This window comes from Macrotis lagotis, chromosome 1 (assembly GCF_037893015.1).
Source record: "Macrotis lagotis isolate mMagLag1 chromosome 1, bilby.v1.9.chrom.fasta, whole genome shotgun sequence".
Lineage (NCBI taxonomy): Eukaryota > Metazoa > Chordata > Mammalia > Peramelemorphia > Peramelidae > Macrotis > Macrotis lagotis.
The window spans coordinates 167,310,456-167,328,403 of NC_133658.1; the positions used below are offsets into that span (position 1 = coordinate 167,310,456).

Below are 17,948 nucleotides of genomic sequence, written 5' to 3' on the forward strand. Positions count from 1 at the left end.
CATGTTGTTCCCGCCATTAGAATATGAGGGCAAAGCCCAGATCTTAATACAGAAATGGGTTCATGCTATGCAAGTAATGAATGTTTATTTACTGATCGTTCGTCACCTCTACCTCTTGGTCTATCTGGCTTCCTTCAAGACATAGTTCCAATACCATCTTCCTCAGGAAGCCTCTCTGGTCTCTTCCTTTCCCACCCCAGAGTTTTTCTTCACTGATGAGATTAAATTGTGAATGTAGTATTGGCATGTTGTCTCCCCCAACATAGTGTCAGCCCCTGAGGGGAGAGACCATGCTTTTATTCTTCTTTATCTCTCTTGTGCTTAGAATATAGAAGGCACTTAATAAATGTTTGATGACTGACTGACAAAACTTCTAAGGAGTTGGTAACAGAGTCAAAAAGTGTCAGCCCTCCATAAAGATGGTCTAGGCAATAATCTACTTCATTTAATTTGATGGACACACTAAGATCTACCTGTTTCAAATATCTCCCTCATCACAGCCTTCTCCTTCTATGAAGTTTGCAATGCCCACTCAATCATGTATAGGTCAGATTGGGCACTGCTTCCAAATGTATGTCTCATTGTTTTTTTTTAAGTTGTTTGAGGATTTTCTTGGCAGATATTGAAGTAGTTTGTCATTTCCTCCTCCAACTCATTTTACAGATGAGGAAACTGAGGCAAAGAGGATTAAGTGACTTAACCAGAGTCATACAGATAGGGAGTGATTGAGGCTGATTCGAATTCATGAAGAAGACCTTTTTGGACTCTAGGTGCAGCACTCTACTCACTGTGCCACCTAGTTATCCAAATTAGTGTCTCAAGATGAAGCTATTAGATTGGTTAATTAATCCACTGGGCTAGGAAAGTGACACACAAAAAAACTAGCAGAATACAGAAAAGAAAAAACTCAACTGGGATAGGGGTACCAGTACAGAGACAATAGGAAATTGTGGTAAAAATAGTTCTGGGAAAATAGTAACCCTAGGAACCCATGGAAGAGAAACAGAAGGAAAACTTTTTCATAAATTTTCCTTGAGAGGATAGACTAAAACCCAATTAAAGTTCAATTGTTTAAATACTAGAGCAGATTAAATGACATATCGCTAAGTAGCTATTTAACAAGTGGCCAAAATGTATTAGCTTGTAATAATTAATTGTAAGTGAATAATATAATAGTATTAACAACCACCCCCAGTATTTCTAACAGGCTTTATAAAATTGTTTTGGGAGAGACAGCTACTGAAAGCTAGAGATTTAATTTACACATCTTTGCTAGTAATAAAAAAAAGATCATTTCTTATGAAAGGTTGAGCTAGATGCAGAACTGTAGATCAACAGTCAGATGCTCTATTATAAATGTTATGAAACTATAACAAGTTTAAGTCCATTAGACATACATATATCATATTCTAGCACCCACAATCTCAATTTGGCAGAGAATAATGTAATGAATCAGATTATGTAACAAATCTGTTTGCACACAGAATTATAAATGAATATGTGCTTTTTATGTCATACCAAAACTATAGTTTATGACTAATAGTATATCAACTTTATAAAACAGCTTGGAGAAAATAGCAAGCGGATTGGTTAGGCTTGCAACTCATAATTATCTCACAAAACACATACATGGAAAAGAGAGATTTCCCTTGCCAGGATCTTTCCATCAACTTGTAAAACATGATGTATTTTAAGACTGTCATTTTTATCTTACCTGATTAAAAAAAAGTGAAAGGAAAACCATTTTATGTCACTGACTCTGATATCTTCATTTTAGAAGCTTTTACTCCTGATGAAGAAGGAAATTTACTATATTTCCAGCATTTCCTACCTTTTGTGTACTATTAATCAAGATTTAGCCTACAATAAAAGTATATTCTTGGGCCATCATCTAATTTTAAGTTCATGCTGTGAGATCAATAATCAATACTAGAACTACAAAGATAGTAAAAAAATAATAAGTCTGTTCCCTTAAAGGAACTTACATTCTAATATCTAATATCTCTGATATCCTTTTAGAAGCATCTTAATTAAATTTCCCTGGAGAAGATCAAAGACAGATCTGCTATACACTAAATTCCACTTAAATAAAATAGTATTATCAGTTGCTAATGACCTGGAGGCAGGGCTACTAAAGGTGAAAGAACCCAGTGAAAATTAAGTTTTTTTAAAAATTACTTTTTCATTTATAGGTTATTTAAATAAGTTTTGTGGATAGCTGCTCATCTACTTTGTAATCCAGTTTGCTGGGCCAATAAGGAATGTGACTTTAGAATCATGGAGGAACTTTTAAAAGTCATCTAGTACAACTTCTTCATAAGGAACCAGAGGTCAAGAAGAGTGAAGTTCACATAACTTTAAAGTGAAAGTTTTTCTAATTATACTGTGATACTTTACTTGTTTTGTTAGGATGCCTTTCCATTTATTTTATCAAATTATAAAATAATACACTTAGATATATTTATTGGATATATATTATATAATATCAATATGCAATATATTATAATAGACAAACACAATATGTAAAATTTATAAATTATAAAATTATAAGTTTAGCAAATAAAGTGATGAAAAAGGTCCATACACTTTGACCAAGAAATTTCATTGCTAGATTAATAATAATAATAATAATAGTAATAATAATAATAATAATAATAATAATAATAGTCCTTCATTCCTGAAGAGGATTACAATATGAGGGAAATGATGCCATGACAAGCCCATGAATTTGATTTGAGTGAGGGGTTGCTGTGCTAAATCACCTGTTTCACTTTCTCCTCCAGAGCCATCTGGATCCAATGGTCAAATATGAATCAGGATGACTGGAGATGGCTCTGGATGCCAGACAATCAGGGTTAAGTGACTTACCCAAGGCCACATAGCTAGGTCCACCCTCCTGACTCCTAAGTCAGAGCTTTATTCATTGCACCATCAAGCTGCTTCTGGCTTATACACCCCTAAGGAGGGCACTCATAAGAAAAAAATGTTTCCATATACAGTATACCAAAATATTTATAGCAGCACTTTTTGTGATAGTAAAAAATTGTAAATGAAATGGCAGTTTATCAAATGGGCAATGGCTTATCCTTATGATAAAAAAAAAGATTGAATGTGATAAGTATGGAAAAGTTTGTATGAACTGATTCAGGATGAAATAAATAAGCAGGGTCAATAAAACAGTAATACACAGCATGCAACTTAAATAGAAAGAACAACCAGACACACACAAAAATAAAAAATTAGTGCTTTAAAATTATAAAGACCTGGCATGGCTTAGAAAGAAAAAAATGTGAAAAAATATTCCTACTCCATCTCTTTGCAGAAGTGTATTCACAAATCCTCAACATTACAAATATGTTCAGACTTTTTTCCAATGTTCTGATCAGTTTTGTTGATTTTTTCCCCCTTTTTTAACTTAAAAAATATCATTTGTTATGAGATGGCTCTCATGAATAAGGGGTGAAAAATACCAATTTTGGGGGACTCTGACTGCAAAAAATAAAAGACACAGATAAAAACTTAATTTAAAAAGCCTAATTCCATCCTTGAACAAAATTAGAGCCAGTACAATTTTTAGTTTTCAAATGTGGTTTTCAATATTTATTTCAGTATATAATTATGGCAGCTCATATGGCAACAATACACAGAAGTTTCTGGGGAGAATAAACCCAGGATGCTAAAAGATGTGCTTCAGTCCTGGTCCAATCCCATGTATGTTCTCAAGGCCCTAGAGAAAGCGTCTTATTTTACAGAAGTAAATTATTTAGGCATGTATTCCACAAATAAGTCTGGAAACTTATAGAACAATGTAGGGTCCAGAAATGTTAAAGATTAAGGAAATCCTAGGACCCTGGTATTTTCAATTGATTGTATTTCAGAGCATTTGAAGTGCCCTGTCCAGGAATAGCGAGAATGTATAACTATGCATAAATTCAAATTTTTAAAATACTAATAATACTAATAATAGCTAATATCCATGTAGCAGTTTATAACAACATAAGCAGATTATATCAACATAAGTAGATATATTCACTTATGCCTCAAAAAAGAAATCATTTTTAATATAGCCCAAATTGGGAAATATACATTAAACATGTTATTATGAGTCTATATACATCAAACAAAACTATGGGAAAATGAAAAATCAAATAGGGAATGTAATCAATATGAAAAATACATACAACATAGTAAATAAAAATCTAAACTCTTGGTTTAGATCACTTATAATATGGTGCAATTGCTTAGGATATGGATTAATCTTATGCAACACTTTTCATTCTGAATCACTCTGTATGGCATCTTGACAAATGGAATAAGAATGGTAACCACACAATAGCATTAATTTCATTACTATAATACCTGACTGGCTTTTCATCCACACCACTACCTCTGTCAATAAGAGCTTCCTCAGGTAAGAGGCATTTAGCAGATGTGTGCTTTAACAATCTCTGAAGCTGGTGAAGGACAACTGCTCCACATGCTTCAAGGTCTTCTTCTTTCAAAATGTCAGTTTGATTACAAAGGCTATAAAATAAAACAGGTGCTGCATGAAATGTTTATTTAAGCACAGACCAATAGCTTATAGAATCTATGGTAGTTCTTCATGGTTTATTGAAATATATCTGTAATATAATCTAGACATAAAAATGCAGCAACTACAATGTCTCTTGACAAAGACGTAAAACAGAGCAGTGTTGGAAAACTTGCTTTTAAAAACATGGTAATGAAACCCATTTTAACTCCTTGTTGCCTAAAAATATGCACAATTCTTAAGCTGGGCAATCCCACTCTGTGTATATATGATAATGAATTTCATGAAAGTTTCAGTTTATATAGATAAAAGTAGCAGTGCAGTACAGTTAGAAATGAGTTGAATGTAAGGAAGACTTGGATTTGAATCTTGCTGATTCCACCTGCTACTTTTATGAAAAATGAGGAGACTGAACTAGAACTAGGTATTCATCTTAAAGTCTCTTCTAGCTCTAAGTATTATTTCCATACAAGGAATTTAAAAATTCTCTCTGCAATTTATAGCTCTAGAAAGTTGACCGAGGACTGAGGCCACTTGCCCCTGGTAATATAGCCAGCATGTCAAAGGTGGCATCTTAGGTCAACTGAACAGCTATTTGATTACAACACTACATATAATAAATACTTTTTCAATGACTGGACAGGATTCAAGTCTAGATTATAAAATAATATAATTTAGGGGCAGCTAGGTGGCACAGTGGATAGAGCACCAGCCCTGGAGTCAGGAGTACCTGAATTCAAATCTGGCCTCAGACACTTAATAATTACCTAGCTCTGTGGCCTTGGGCAAACCACTTAACTCCACTGCCTTGCAAAAAAAAAAACCCTAAAAAGTAAAATAAAATAATATAATTTAGATATATTTATACATGACTACAAGTGGTTCTTGCTAATGTCTAAACTGTCAGAGAATGATCTAGAAATCTCTTATGTAAGTGATGATTAACTTTGTACTAAAGATTTGTAACAATTCTTTTACATTGCACTAGATTTCAATCTAGGAAAATAATACTATTTGCCCATATCAATTTAACCATTTCAATCATTTTCTTAAGTGTCTACTATATATAATGCATTTTACTAGCTGCTGGGGATATAAAAATGAAAAATAATTCTTGCTCTTAAGGATCACAGGATTTGGAGTAGATCTCTAAAAATTTTGCAATGAATATCAAGTCCAACTTCCACATTTCACATAAAAGGAAACCTGGAGTCCAAATTCTCTTAGGCAGTAAACAGCAGAGCTGGGACATGTACAGATTCATTTGGATGCCAAATCCAGAGATTATTCCATGAGGAAAGTCACAACATGAACACAAATAAGCTATAACATGAACAGAAGCTGATAGGAATAAAGGAGAGGTCTAGATAAATATAATAGGAGAGATGTCCTTCACCTGAAGTAATGGGGGGGGGGGGGATGTCCTGAAAGAGACATTATCAGAGCTAGAATTCCAATAAGCAAGAGTTGAGGAGGAATTCCAGTCATTACAGATTGATTATACAAATGTACAGAGAAGGGAAAAAACAGAACAAGTTTGGGAAAACATTTAATAGTATAGGGTGGATAGAATGTAGAATGTGATGGAATGTGAAGCAGGGCTAGAAAGGGAAGGTGGAGTTATTGTGAAAGGTCATAAATCTCAACTAGCATTTGTTCACAGAGGCAAAGGAGAACCATGGAAGTTTTTTTGAGGAAAGTGACAAGAAAGATTATTTTATTCCTTTATGAATGATAGTTGGAAAAAGAGACAAATAAGAGGCAGAAAGATGACATTATCATTAAAATAGTCCTGGTAAGATAAGATTCTGACAGTGTGACAAGAAGTAAGGGGACATACATAAGATATAGTAGCAAGGCAAAATTAACAGGGCTTGATAACTAATTAGATGAGGTGGATGAGAAAGAAGGGAGAGCCAAAGATGATTCCAAAGTTTAAAGTATAAATGACTGAGAGGATATTGGTGCCATCAAAAATAAATGAGAGATTTGGGTTTTGGAGGTGTGTTGGTGTGTGTGTGTGTGTGTGTGTGTGTGTGTGTACACATACACATTGATCTATTTGTTATATCAACTAATCCAACCTCCTCATTAATAGGTGGGAAAATTCAGATCTATGGAGCTTAAGTATATTTCCAAAGGTCACAAATAGCAAGATTTGAACCTAGGTTCTCTGGTGCTACTAAAAGTGCTACTTTTTTTTTTTTTTTACTCTGGTGCTACTTTTTTTTTTGATACTAAATTACATTGCTCTGTCTCTCAGGAGGTTGTTCCTTAAGCTCCCTACACCTCCCCATCATGCTCTGCCACAACCCCAGAAAAGAAACTTCTCTCCCACTTTAATGAGAAAAGAGGTATTATTCATCACAAGTTCCTCACTTTTTTCCATATTCTACATTATATACCACTGTCGTCTTTTGTCCTAGTCTATAACAAAGAAATGGGCCTTCTTGTCAATTTTAACCCATCTATTTGTGCCCTTAATTCCATCTCCTCCTTTCTTTCTTCAATCTCTCAAACATATCAATCTCTCAAACTCAATATATTCAAAAATGGGACTCATTACTTTCCTCTCTACATTTTATTTTGCTCCAAACTTCCCTATTTCTGCTAAGGTCATAGTTATCATTCTAGTGAACCAAGGTGGTTCACAACTTTGGAGTTGTTCTCTCTTCCTTGCTCCCATACATAATCCTTTTTGAGGTTCTGCTGTTTACATTGCTACATTCTCTCTTAAATCCAACCCCTTCTCTTTAATGTGCTACTAGCTCAGAATAAGAAAGACCCGAGTTCAAGATTTGCCTCGAATATATGTTGGCAATGTGACTTTCTAGGCAAAGTTCTAAGACTATAGGTTATAGAAAAGATACAACTCATTCCTGGTTGAGAGTGCTTCCTCATGAAAGCTCAATATATCAATGAAATCACAGGTAACCTTATTTCTATCTATTTCTACTAAAAATTAAATGGCACAAACCTTATTAGCAAGTTAAGTCTTTCTTGATCTATGATTGTTTTTTGATAGAGTTCCACAGACTGTAGGCTTTCTTGGGCTAACTTGCTTTCTATGAATTGTAACAGACAGGAGAATCCTTTGAATGTCAAATAATTCCTGTAGAAAGATAATAAAAAATTTAAAGTAATAGTATTTAATTTTATATAACCAAAGTTAAGTATATTATTGAACAACTTCTGTACTCAGGGAAAATTTAAATACAACTTTCAATTTTCATTTAATGAAATTTCATTTCACATTCAAAATTCATTTGAATTTTAAACAAATTCATAAACATTTATTTAAATTTCAATTTAGGCTAAAACAGAGTAAATTCTTATGAAAGAGCTTAAAGTGCTAAGAGACCGAGGATATATATACATTTTTATATATATATATATATATATATAAAATGTATATATATGGGGAAAAATAATGATGTTTGCATTGTTAACAACACTGAGAATTACTTCCCAGTAAAAAAATCAATATCTTCTCTCATACTTGACTGTATGCTCTGAGTCAGCTTGACCAAATTAATTGTTAATTTTTCAAATTGAACATTTACATTGTGAAATTGACAAGTGTGATAAACAGGACTTGATTTATTGTTTACTTGACTGTTTAGACAAAATAAGAAAATGTTCACAGTGAAGATTAAACTTAAAAATGTGCTATATGTACTTTTTTTTGGGGGGGGGAGGAGTTGGATGTTAAATTTTTACTAGCACACTAGTATTGAATCTACTGAGTGCTTAAGAAAAAGGAAAGGAAAATAGGGAGGAGGATCTCCTTCTAGATACTCTATCAACTCAACTCCAAAGTTCCATTGTTGTTCAGTTAAAAAATAACTAGGTATTTCCTGATTTTGAGATTTTCTTTCTTTAATACAAATATGATAAAATACTTTGTTTCAGGCAAATTAAAACGGCAACCTCAGTTTCTCTATAATTTGCCTAGAGTGGGAAGAATGGAATAGACTCCATTGTTGATTTCTAGCCAGGGAGAAAAATCCTGACTCTGACAGAGACAAACTTGTGTGACCCTGGGCAATTCACTTATCTTTTCAGTGTCTAAGGTAATTCTCAAGGAATTATTAAATTTAGGAATTAGGAGAATAGTGTTAGTGAATGAAAATGTCAGATCAGGAAGTTTCCAAACCTACAAAATCTTATATCCTTCAATAATTTCTATATTCTTAAAAAAAAATAAGTTTTGAATCCCAAATGACTTACAAAGGAACTATGGGAACACAACTCATTTCTTAATTCAGTGTGTACTTAAATTTTCTAATTTTTGATCACAAAGGAGTTCAAAAATTGATCTCTGAAGCCTGCACAATTCACTTTAAAAAAAACGTAAGTTAGGGGTAGCTAGGTGGCACAGTGGATAAAGCACTGGCCCTGGAGTCAGGAGTACCTGGGTTCAAATCCAGTCTCAGACACTTAATAATTACCTAGCTGTGTGGCCTTGGGCAAGCCACTTAACCCCATTTGCCTTGCAAAAAACCTAAAAACAAAACAACAAAAATCCCCATAAGTTAACATTATATGTATTGTTCCCTATTTTTATTTATTTGTAAAACATTTCTCAATTGCATTTTAATCTGACTCAAGACATATTTAGGAGTTTTGGGGACGCATGGAGCCCAGGGCAAGTTTGACACCTCTGCTCAAGATGTTCTGAGATATTCATTGAACATAACTGTTTTGATAAAACTTTTTTGATAAAAATCTGAAAAGAAGAAAAGATATTTAAACAAGAATATGCTTGAGTATGGTGTCAGCTTTTCAGAAAAACAAAAATTTTATTTGGATCAAAAATATATCTTAAAAATAATACCCATAAGAACAGTTTTTTTCTGTTTTTTCCTAAAACTGTACCAAAAAATGACAATTTCACAAATAATAGAAAGGTAGTTTATCATTTTAAGGAAAGATTTGAGAGAAGAGAATTTATAGAGGAGGATCATCTCTCAGAGCACAACAGACAAGAAAGCAATCAATAAGGTACCATGGACTAGAACTACTCAAATCATATAAGGCTATCTTGAAGTTAATCCTTAAATCAAGAAGGGCTGGATGAAGTTAATCCCTTAGTCAAGAAGGGATGAGGAAAGGTACTGCAATAAAAGGATCTTCTGCCACTACAGTAACAGTTGGTTTAGACTGAGAGTAAATTGAAGCTATTTATTAGAATATTACATTCCTTTGTAAAAGAAATTGATTACAGCATAGTGTACAAAATGGAGATATTCCTATCACAAAAGTTATAAATGACACTCTTATTAGTGGAGTCAGGATTGAAAATGCCAGATAATGGGCATTTTAGAGTACCATTATATTTTGAACTAGAACTAAAAATCTTTTATAAGTATCCAAATCAAAATTAGCAAGCTATTTTTAAAAGCAGTCAGAAAAAATTTTTATATTTAGGTTTAATTTCAACTTTTAATACAGTACCTTTATAAAAGACAAAATTTCCCTAGACTTAGACCAATACAATTCTTATTATATATTTTCTCTTTTCCTTATTGTGGATCTAATTTTCTAGGATGTCTCTCTCTGAACCCAATTAGTTCAACACAACAAACACTTAAGAATGAAATAAGGAGCTCTGAAATGTCAGAGTTACAAAAGCACTAAAATCTGATTATAAGGTTATAGACTTGGTGATGGATAGCTTTTATATATAACCTATGTCCTCACCCACATCTTAAATAATAAATTTGACCTATACCCTATTACTATGCAGGGGTATTTTCTACTCATAAAATATCTATGTAAGTAATTTTACACTGAATAATTAATACTAAAATGGGTAGCTGTTTTAGTTTATATAAAATAGTCTTAGATATACCATAATTTGGGGGGTGGCTAGGTGGCACAGTGGATAAAGCACTGGCCATGGAGTCAGGAGTACCTGGGTTCAAATCCAGTCTCAGACACAGACACTTAATAATTACCTAGCTGTTGTGGCCTTGGGCAAGCCACTTAACCCCATTTGCCTTGCAAAAACCTAAAAAAAAAAAAAGATATACCATAATTTGGAGCCACCAATCATTTTTAAATAGATGCAAATCAATAAGATAGGTTTTTTTTAAAAACCTCATAAAAAAGAAGTGCACCCTTTAGGAACAAAATCACCATTTTAAAGATCTAGAGCTGGAATGAAACTCAGAAGCCTTCTAGTCAAGTTCTTCTAGTTGGGGAAACTAAGGGCCAAGGAGAAGGACATCCTCTTGTCCTTACTTATTTTAACCTTACTTTCAAATTTCCTTTCTGTTTTTGAAAAGGAAAAACAAAGTCTACAATTTGAGTTTTATTCTTTTGACATCTGATAAAATATCAATACTGATGAAATAAAACATATCAAACTTTGTTGTTTATTTATATTTCATTTTGAATTATGTTCATCAGATCATTTTCATAGAACAAAAATGCGGTATGAAGTTCCTAAGCATGATTACTTAAGGGAAGATGGATTAGAAGGGAGATTGTAGAGAAAGGGAAAAGCGTATGAAAAAGGAAGGTTTGGGCACCAATAACAAGAGCACTTCTTAGAATATCTATCCTGAAAACTTTATTTTTAGTTTCCTTTTCAAATCAACTATTTTTCTGTATAACTTTTCCTCAAATGATTTTTTAATCAATGATTATATTGCTACATGAATATATATACCTTTACATATACATTAAATAAATATTATATATAATAAATACATAATATATTGTTATACATGTAGAATATTTGTATTACATATACATATGATATTTATTATTAGGGAAGGGAGTTTTAATATGTCTATACATAAAATCTCCTTCCCAAATATAATTATATAATTATGATGTATATTATATGTACTAGAGGACATAATATATATTATATATCTCCTCCCCTAAAATATAATACATATTATTTTTCTATCTCTTCAATTAACAGACTACCAGTTTCAAATTACCAAACACCTGAAAGATATTCTCACCTAGATATAGGCATCTCAAATTCTACATGACCCAAAGAGAACTCATCATCTTTCTCATATGCCTGTTGCCCAGACTCCTCTGATTTCCTTTATAATGATCATCTCAATCATCCAGGTTATAAATGTCAATTATCCCTGACTCTTCCCTTTACTACAATATCAAATAAGTCGCCAAGTCTTACTGACTCTGCATTCACAACATACTTCATATTCTTCCCTTTCTCTCCATCATCACTAATCTAGCTCAAGTCCTTATCATCTCATCTGGATTGCTGCAGTAGCTCTTAAATTTATCTGCCTCTTTCTAGTCCTCTCCAATCCATTCTTCATACAGCTATCGAATGTATATGCCTAAATCATAGGTCTGACCATGTCCTTGCCCCTGCCATTGGAATTCATGGTATAAAGAGCAAAAGAGGTTATCCACAAAAGAACAGAGTGACAAGAATGTTCTAGATCAGCTTGAACAATCTCTAATGAACTGATTAAGTTTTCAGGGCATATACTTTATCAAATACTGAAATAAATAAAAAAGTCATGAGTTGAGAAATAAATTATTTTTAATTGAGCTGAGTTGCAAACCTGCCACCCCTGGGGGATGCCCCATGAGTATAGAGCACAATGAATTTCCCATTTAGAAAGGAGAGAAAGGCAGTACTAAGGAGGTAGCAAGTCCTGATCATGAGACCCCAGCTGCTCTTGGTAACTCAAGTAAGGAAAACCACTTTTGCCATTTCTCTTCACACTCTCCTCTCAATCCTTTGTATCTGGGCTTCAAATGTCATCACTCAACTGAAACTATTCTTTCCAAAGTTACCAAAGGTTACATGACAAATTTAATGGATTTTTCTCAATCCTGATCTCTGAAACATCTGAAACTACTAGACTCCTTTTCTGTTTCTCTCCTGTTTCTCTTTCTACCTGACTGTCCAAACCCAGGTTTTAACCTGGGCCCTTTTCTCTTTTCCCTCATATTGTCTCACTTGGTGAATTCATCAGCTCCTATGAGTTCAACTATATCTCTATGCAGATAATTCTTGGATACACAATGTCAAAAAAAATGTATCTTGTTTGCTTGTAACAAATATAAATCTCCCCTTTGTATCCAAAGCCACAGGGTGGTGCTTTGTGGAGGTCTTAGTACTGAGTCAGGAGAAAGCACAAATGGGAATTTGACATGAAGCCCATCCTGAGTTGGGGATACAAAGACAACCAAAATAAAGATAGTGCCCAACCTCATGGAACGTCTATTCTAATGGAGAAGACAACACACAAAGGGAGCTGAAAAGCAAGGGTTGTGGAATCAAGGCACCCACGTGTCGATGTCATCCAAGTCCATGAGTCAGAGGCAGAGACAAAGGAGACAGTGATAGTTGGCCTGAGCCTGGCCTCACCAGTGGAGGATGGGGACAGTAAAGCAATAGCATGCTCTGGGGAAAAGAAGCCCCAGATATGGAGGGCAGATGAATCGAGGTAGCAGAGGTACAAGTCAAAAGCAGGAGGAGCACAATGAAGGCTGACTAGCCTGTGGCCCTCTGGACCCAGGAGGAACTCACCACTGCCAGGAGGGAGCTGGTCCGGAAGAGGGATGTTCCAGGGGAAATGCAGCTTGTGTGTTTCTGAAAGCACAACTCTACTGGCATCATTTCTGCCCTCCCTCAGTAAACTACAGAGACTCCCTAATGCCTTCAAAATCAAAAATATTGTCCTTTGTTTGGCATTTTAAGATCTTAACAACATGACCTCTTCCTACCCTCCTATTCTTCTAACATTTTACTCCCTTTCCTTCATTCAATTTGGAATGTATTTTTGTATATACTTACAGGTATGAATGTTGTCTCCTTTAACAGAAAATAATATCCTTGATTGTGAGGAATTTTTTTCCTTTATATATGCCCAGAGTTTAGCATAGTACCTGAGCCCAGTAGATAATTAATACTTGTTGACTGACTGATCAATCTACTAGAATATTAGATGATTTCTTAATCATGTTTCCAGGTATTCTGAGAGTTTGAGAGAATAAATTAAGCCTGAAATAGGCCTTAAGTGCTTTGAAAATCTTAAAAGCACTACATAAATGTCAGCTATTATGATTACGGCACTTGGCATAAGGAAGGCAGTGTCCAAAAAGGTAATGGATGTGGGTGCTACTTTTATAATTATATTGTACTTCCTTACTTCATCCCCCCCCAAACCAATCACTTCAATGTTAAAAATATATTGTAGTTAACCCTTTCTAGGTCTTACATTCTACAAGTATAAAGGAAAGGGTTAGATTCCTAGTGAAGCAGAGAATTATGAATGTAGCTTTAAAGCTGTTAAATTTTGTTAAATGTGGAGGGCTGTTTGCTCCTGAGACGTAAATTGACCCCTGTTGATTGTATCCTGTCTCCCAATTCCTCCATCACCCAGTTTCTGGTTCCCAGTTACTTGACCTTGCCTGTTGACACTAGCATGAAATGACATGTTGAACTTAGATGTCACTCCCCTTGAGACAAGAAGGACCAATATGTAGCTTGCCCATTAGAGCAAGGTGCTAGACTACTCCCTGAGCACCACCCTTGGTCCAACCTACTACAGAAGTTTATTTAAGAGGAAGCACTGACCTTTCTTCCTTCTTCTTGACCCTATATTTTATCTTGCAGGATGTCTGCAACTCTCTTTCCTTCCTAGGCAAGGTGCTCTCATGCCAGGCCCTGGTGGTTCACCATGGGCCCCTATGCTATGAGACAGGGGCCTGCTCACTCTCTCTAGGCTCTTGTTTCTCTCTTGCGCTCATGTCTCTGTCTCTGTCTCTGTCTCTCTCTCTCTCTCTCTCTCTCTGTAGGAATTTTAACCTGTATACTTCGTAATAATTTGAGCAGTTTTAAAAAAAATCCAGGGAGCAAATTCCTTCATCTTTCAGTAACCTTCGATTTCTATTTTTAATTGGTGACCCCAAAATCCCATTGTCAACATTGGTTCATCTTTTCCTTCATTTTCTTGGAATCTTGTTACTGCATTTATCTGTTTAGATGTCAACTTCAAAATGTTTCAAAAAAATAGTAAAAAAAAAATGACTAGCTAAGAAAGTCCTGATCTAAAATTAAGGAGGCTTTTCACATTATTCAGGTCATCTATCAGTATCACTGGTGTGTTCCTGTCATTTATTTGTCATTTGTCCCAACCCTACCCTCTCTAATCTATATAGATTAGACAATTAAAGGATCTAGAATTCTTGTAACTTTTAGTTTTAGCCCAGATCAAACTCATCAAATCCACTACAGAAAATCAAATCATCAGATCCTCTGCTGGCACTCAGAATTAGAAGAAAGGAGTTTCAACCAATAGGGGGTGGGCTACCTGTACCCTAGGGATAAATCTTGCAGTCAGTTTTTATAGGTCCTACAGCTAAGATTTTTACACTTTTAAATCAAATAAAATTATTTAAAGGGGGAGGGGATGAACTTGGCCCCCCCCCCCCATGTATTTTACTATACTATAATCTAGTCCAACTTCTCAGAGTGGAGAAAATATAGGTCTAAAATGATAAATAATTTGTCCAAAGCAACATATCTCTTAGAGAAGTCTATAGTTCTGATCCCTAATCTAGAACCTTTCTGGTTCAAGGTTCTGAACTTTACCACTTCACTGGTGAGTAGCTGGAACAGTAAGACAATAAAACTAAAAAAAACCAGATAAGATTATATTTTTCCACCTGAATGACTGTATATAATATATATATATATATATATATTTATATATATATATATAAATATATATATATATGTTATAAGAGTCATTATAAATGAGGATATTTTTGAGCTAAAATGATTTCTTTTCATATAAAGGTATTTGCAAAGGATGGTTTTTAAATATAAATGGTCCTTATAGTTAAACATTAATATAACCCACATTATGTTATATTAAAAACATTATAAATATATTATTGCATTTAATCTTCAAGTAAACTTGTTTATAAGGATAATTAATAAATTAATAACTTCAAAAGGTCCTAAATTTCTTTAAAGTATAAATGATGCCAACAGAAAATTCCTATTTACAAAAGATAAGCCAAAACACAAAAATTCCTCTTTCAAAATATGAATATAACAATCTAATATGAATGATTAAAATACTATTCTGGGATATCAATTCAACTTAATTACCTGATTGGGCAACTCTAAGCAATGTAGCACCTTTATGAATCTCCATCAATAAGAGAAAACCTCTGGTGACCACCTAAAGGTAACAAGTGATATGGAGAAACAACTGCGATTTGGTGGAGGCTACAATTCTATAATGATGCAAATTAAGATTTAAACAGTTTAACAATTGAATTCAGTTAATCCTTTTACAGAGGTGTAAATGTCTATTCAGAATTGGATTCCAGACTGCCTGCTTTGTTCAGCAGTTAAATAGAAGAATTCACTAAAGATCAATGCCATGCCACCACCTCCAAAATCTAGCATTAAAACAATTTATTAAGCCTTTTTTAGGTTTTGCGCTTGCTTTTTTCTGATTTCAAATTTCCCCACCATAAATCCAACAAAGTTATTTGGAAGCTATATGAAGAATTAGTTACATATTAAATTAAACTTGTTTTATTTCAAGGACTGTAAACTGATGGCTTCAACAGTTTTATGTGTGATAACAATGAAGTATAAATTTATGGATTGTGAGGGCAACACAAAACAACTGTAGAAAGGACAAACACATAGTTAAACAGTACTTTTCTTTTTTACCAAAATGTCTTTACAAAACCTGTATTTTAGTGGAGACCTCATTTTCTATTGAGTTACTATCTGTGGGTGGTCTTTCCAGGGTGCCACTTGAAGGGCATACAATACTAAAAAGAAGGGGAAGGAAGGGACACCAACATAAAGAAAAACAGAATGTATGACAATCTGCAGCAGGCTATGGATCAGGGGTCAGCAAACAACGGCTCCTTCTCTTTACACAGGTTGCTTCCTGGAAACAGCCTGAGTAAGCTGACAGCTTGAATTATGTGTTACATTTTGTAGAGCACAATCCATCTGTGTGCTAAGTCCTCTTCAATGCAGCTGAAGCAGCAGAAGCCAAACCTCTGCCTCCCCTACTCTCCTTTTTCAGCCTCTCAGTCTCATCATCACTTTAATTCTCAGGACACTTTTAATACAAAATAAAACAACAGAAAAAAACAAACCAATACCAACAAACTTCTTTAAATTGTAACTAGTTGAGTTAGGGAGAATGCTTTAATAGGCTAGAGAACCTTTCAATTAGGGACAACCTAAATCCATCAAGGGTTATTAGTTCCCCCAAGTCAGTACTGAAAACTGCCTTAGTGTCCTCTAAAGAGGAGGTAGTCTTAGTACAATTTTTCATCACTAATTTATATCCAAAATGAAGATAAAAGGCTGGGTTTTTTGTTTGTTTATTTTTAAATAGTTTCCTTCAATCAGTAATAAGTTAATGGTATCATTCTATTCTCCAGTCTCTGGCATGTAAATTTTTAGTTTCTAAAATGTCTGATTCAGGATCAGAACAAGTCAAGATTATTCATAAGTAATATTTTTAAATATGTCATTACAATAGAGGATGAAGGATATAATTGGACAGAGATAACTGTCTCCTTTCCTCTTGGTTAATTGTCTATAAAAGATTAGACAAATGCATACACTTTCTCCTAGTAAAGTATTTGTTGGATCCCTGTAACTTAGAACTAGTTATACAGTTGTTCGAGTCCAGAAAAACTATGGAATTAGACCCATGTAAAAACAAGTTGAACATAAAAAATAGGCAGGGCTGTTGGATGCGAAGTTCATCTGGACTCAACCTAGTTATAATCATACTAGTCTGAATAGAACAACCTTAATTCTTTTACAACCACAGTTTCCTGATATCTTTCATTATGAGTATTTATGCCTCTGAAATTTTCAGTCAAGACATATATTTAAGCAATGGTCTGAATAAATAACAATTATTATGAAAGCAGAGAAAGATATATAACACATAAGCTTTAAACTGAATTCCATTAAACTATCTTTGTCATAATCACTAAAGTCCCATCAATGTCAAGATAAACTTGTTCTTATGCTATATTTCTATGCAGATGACTCACAGTTCTATATATCCAGCTCATGTCTCTCTCCTGAGCTTTAATCCTGCATTACCAATTGCCTATTGCACGTCCTGAGGATATCTTAAACACAACACATCTAAAACGTAATCTGAAAACCATCCCTCTTCCAAACTTCTCTATTTCTGTCAAAAGGACAATCATCATTCTAGTCGCTTCCCTTCACCTCAGAATTATGGTTGATTCCTAACTCATCCTCACTCTACATATCAAAAATTGGTTGTTATGCCCTGGCATTTCTACCTCCTCAGCATCTCTATTTCTACTATTCTCTCTGCTTACACACTCTAACCCTAGTTCAGATTCTATTCACCTTTTATCTATACTATTGCAACAG

The 17,948-nt window shown here is 34.1% G+C and overlaps 1 protein-coding gene across 3 annotated transcripts in view; it reads right to left on the reverse strand.

The window, feature by feature from the left end:
• The window catches only part of LOC141504386 (centrosomal protein kizuna-like), a 163,075-nt gene that overhangs the window by 65,773 nt on the left and 79,354 nt on the right, over positions 1-17,948 (reverse strand). For 2 of the 3 annotated variants that reach the window (XM_074209339.1, XM_074209340.1), the window contains 2 exons: positions 7,509-7,643; positions 4,360-4,524 (listed from right to left, as the gene is read on the reverse strand). The exons of the other annotated variant lie outside the window; for it this stretch is intronic. In XM_074209339.1, coding sequence (XP_074065440.1) covers positions 4,360-4,524; positions 7,509-7,643 — 300 coding nt within the window. The remainder of the gene's footprint in view (positions 1-4,359; positions 4,525-7,508; positions 7,644-17,948) is intronic. 3 annotated transcript variants of the gene reach the window in all.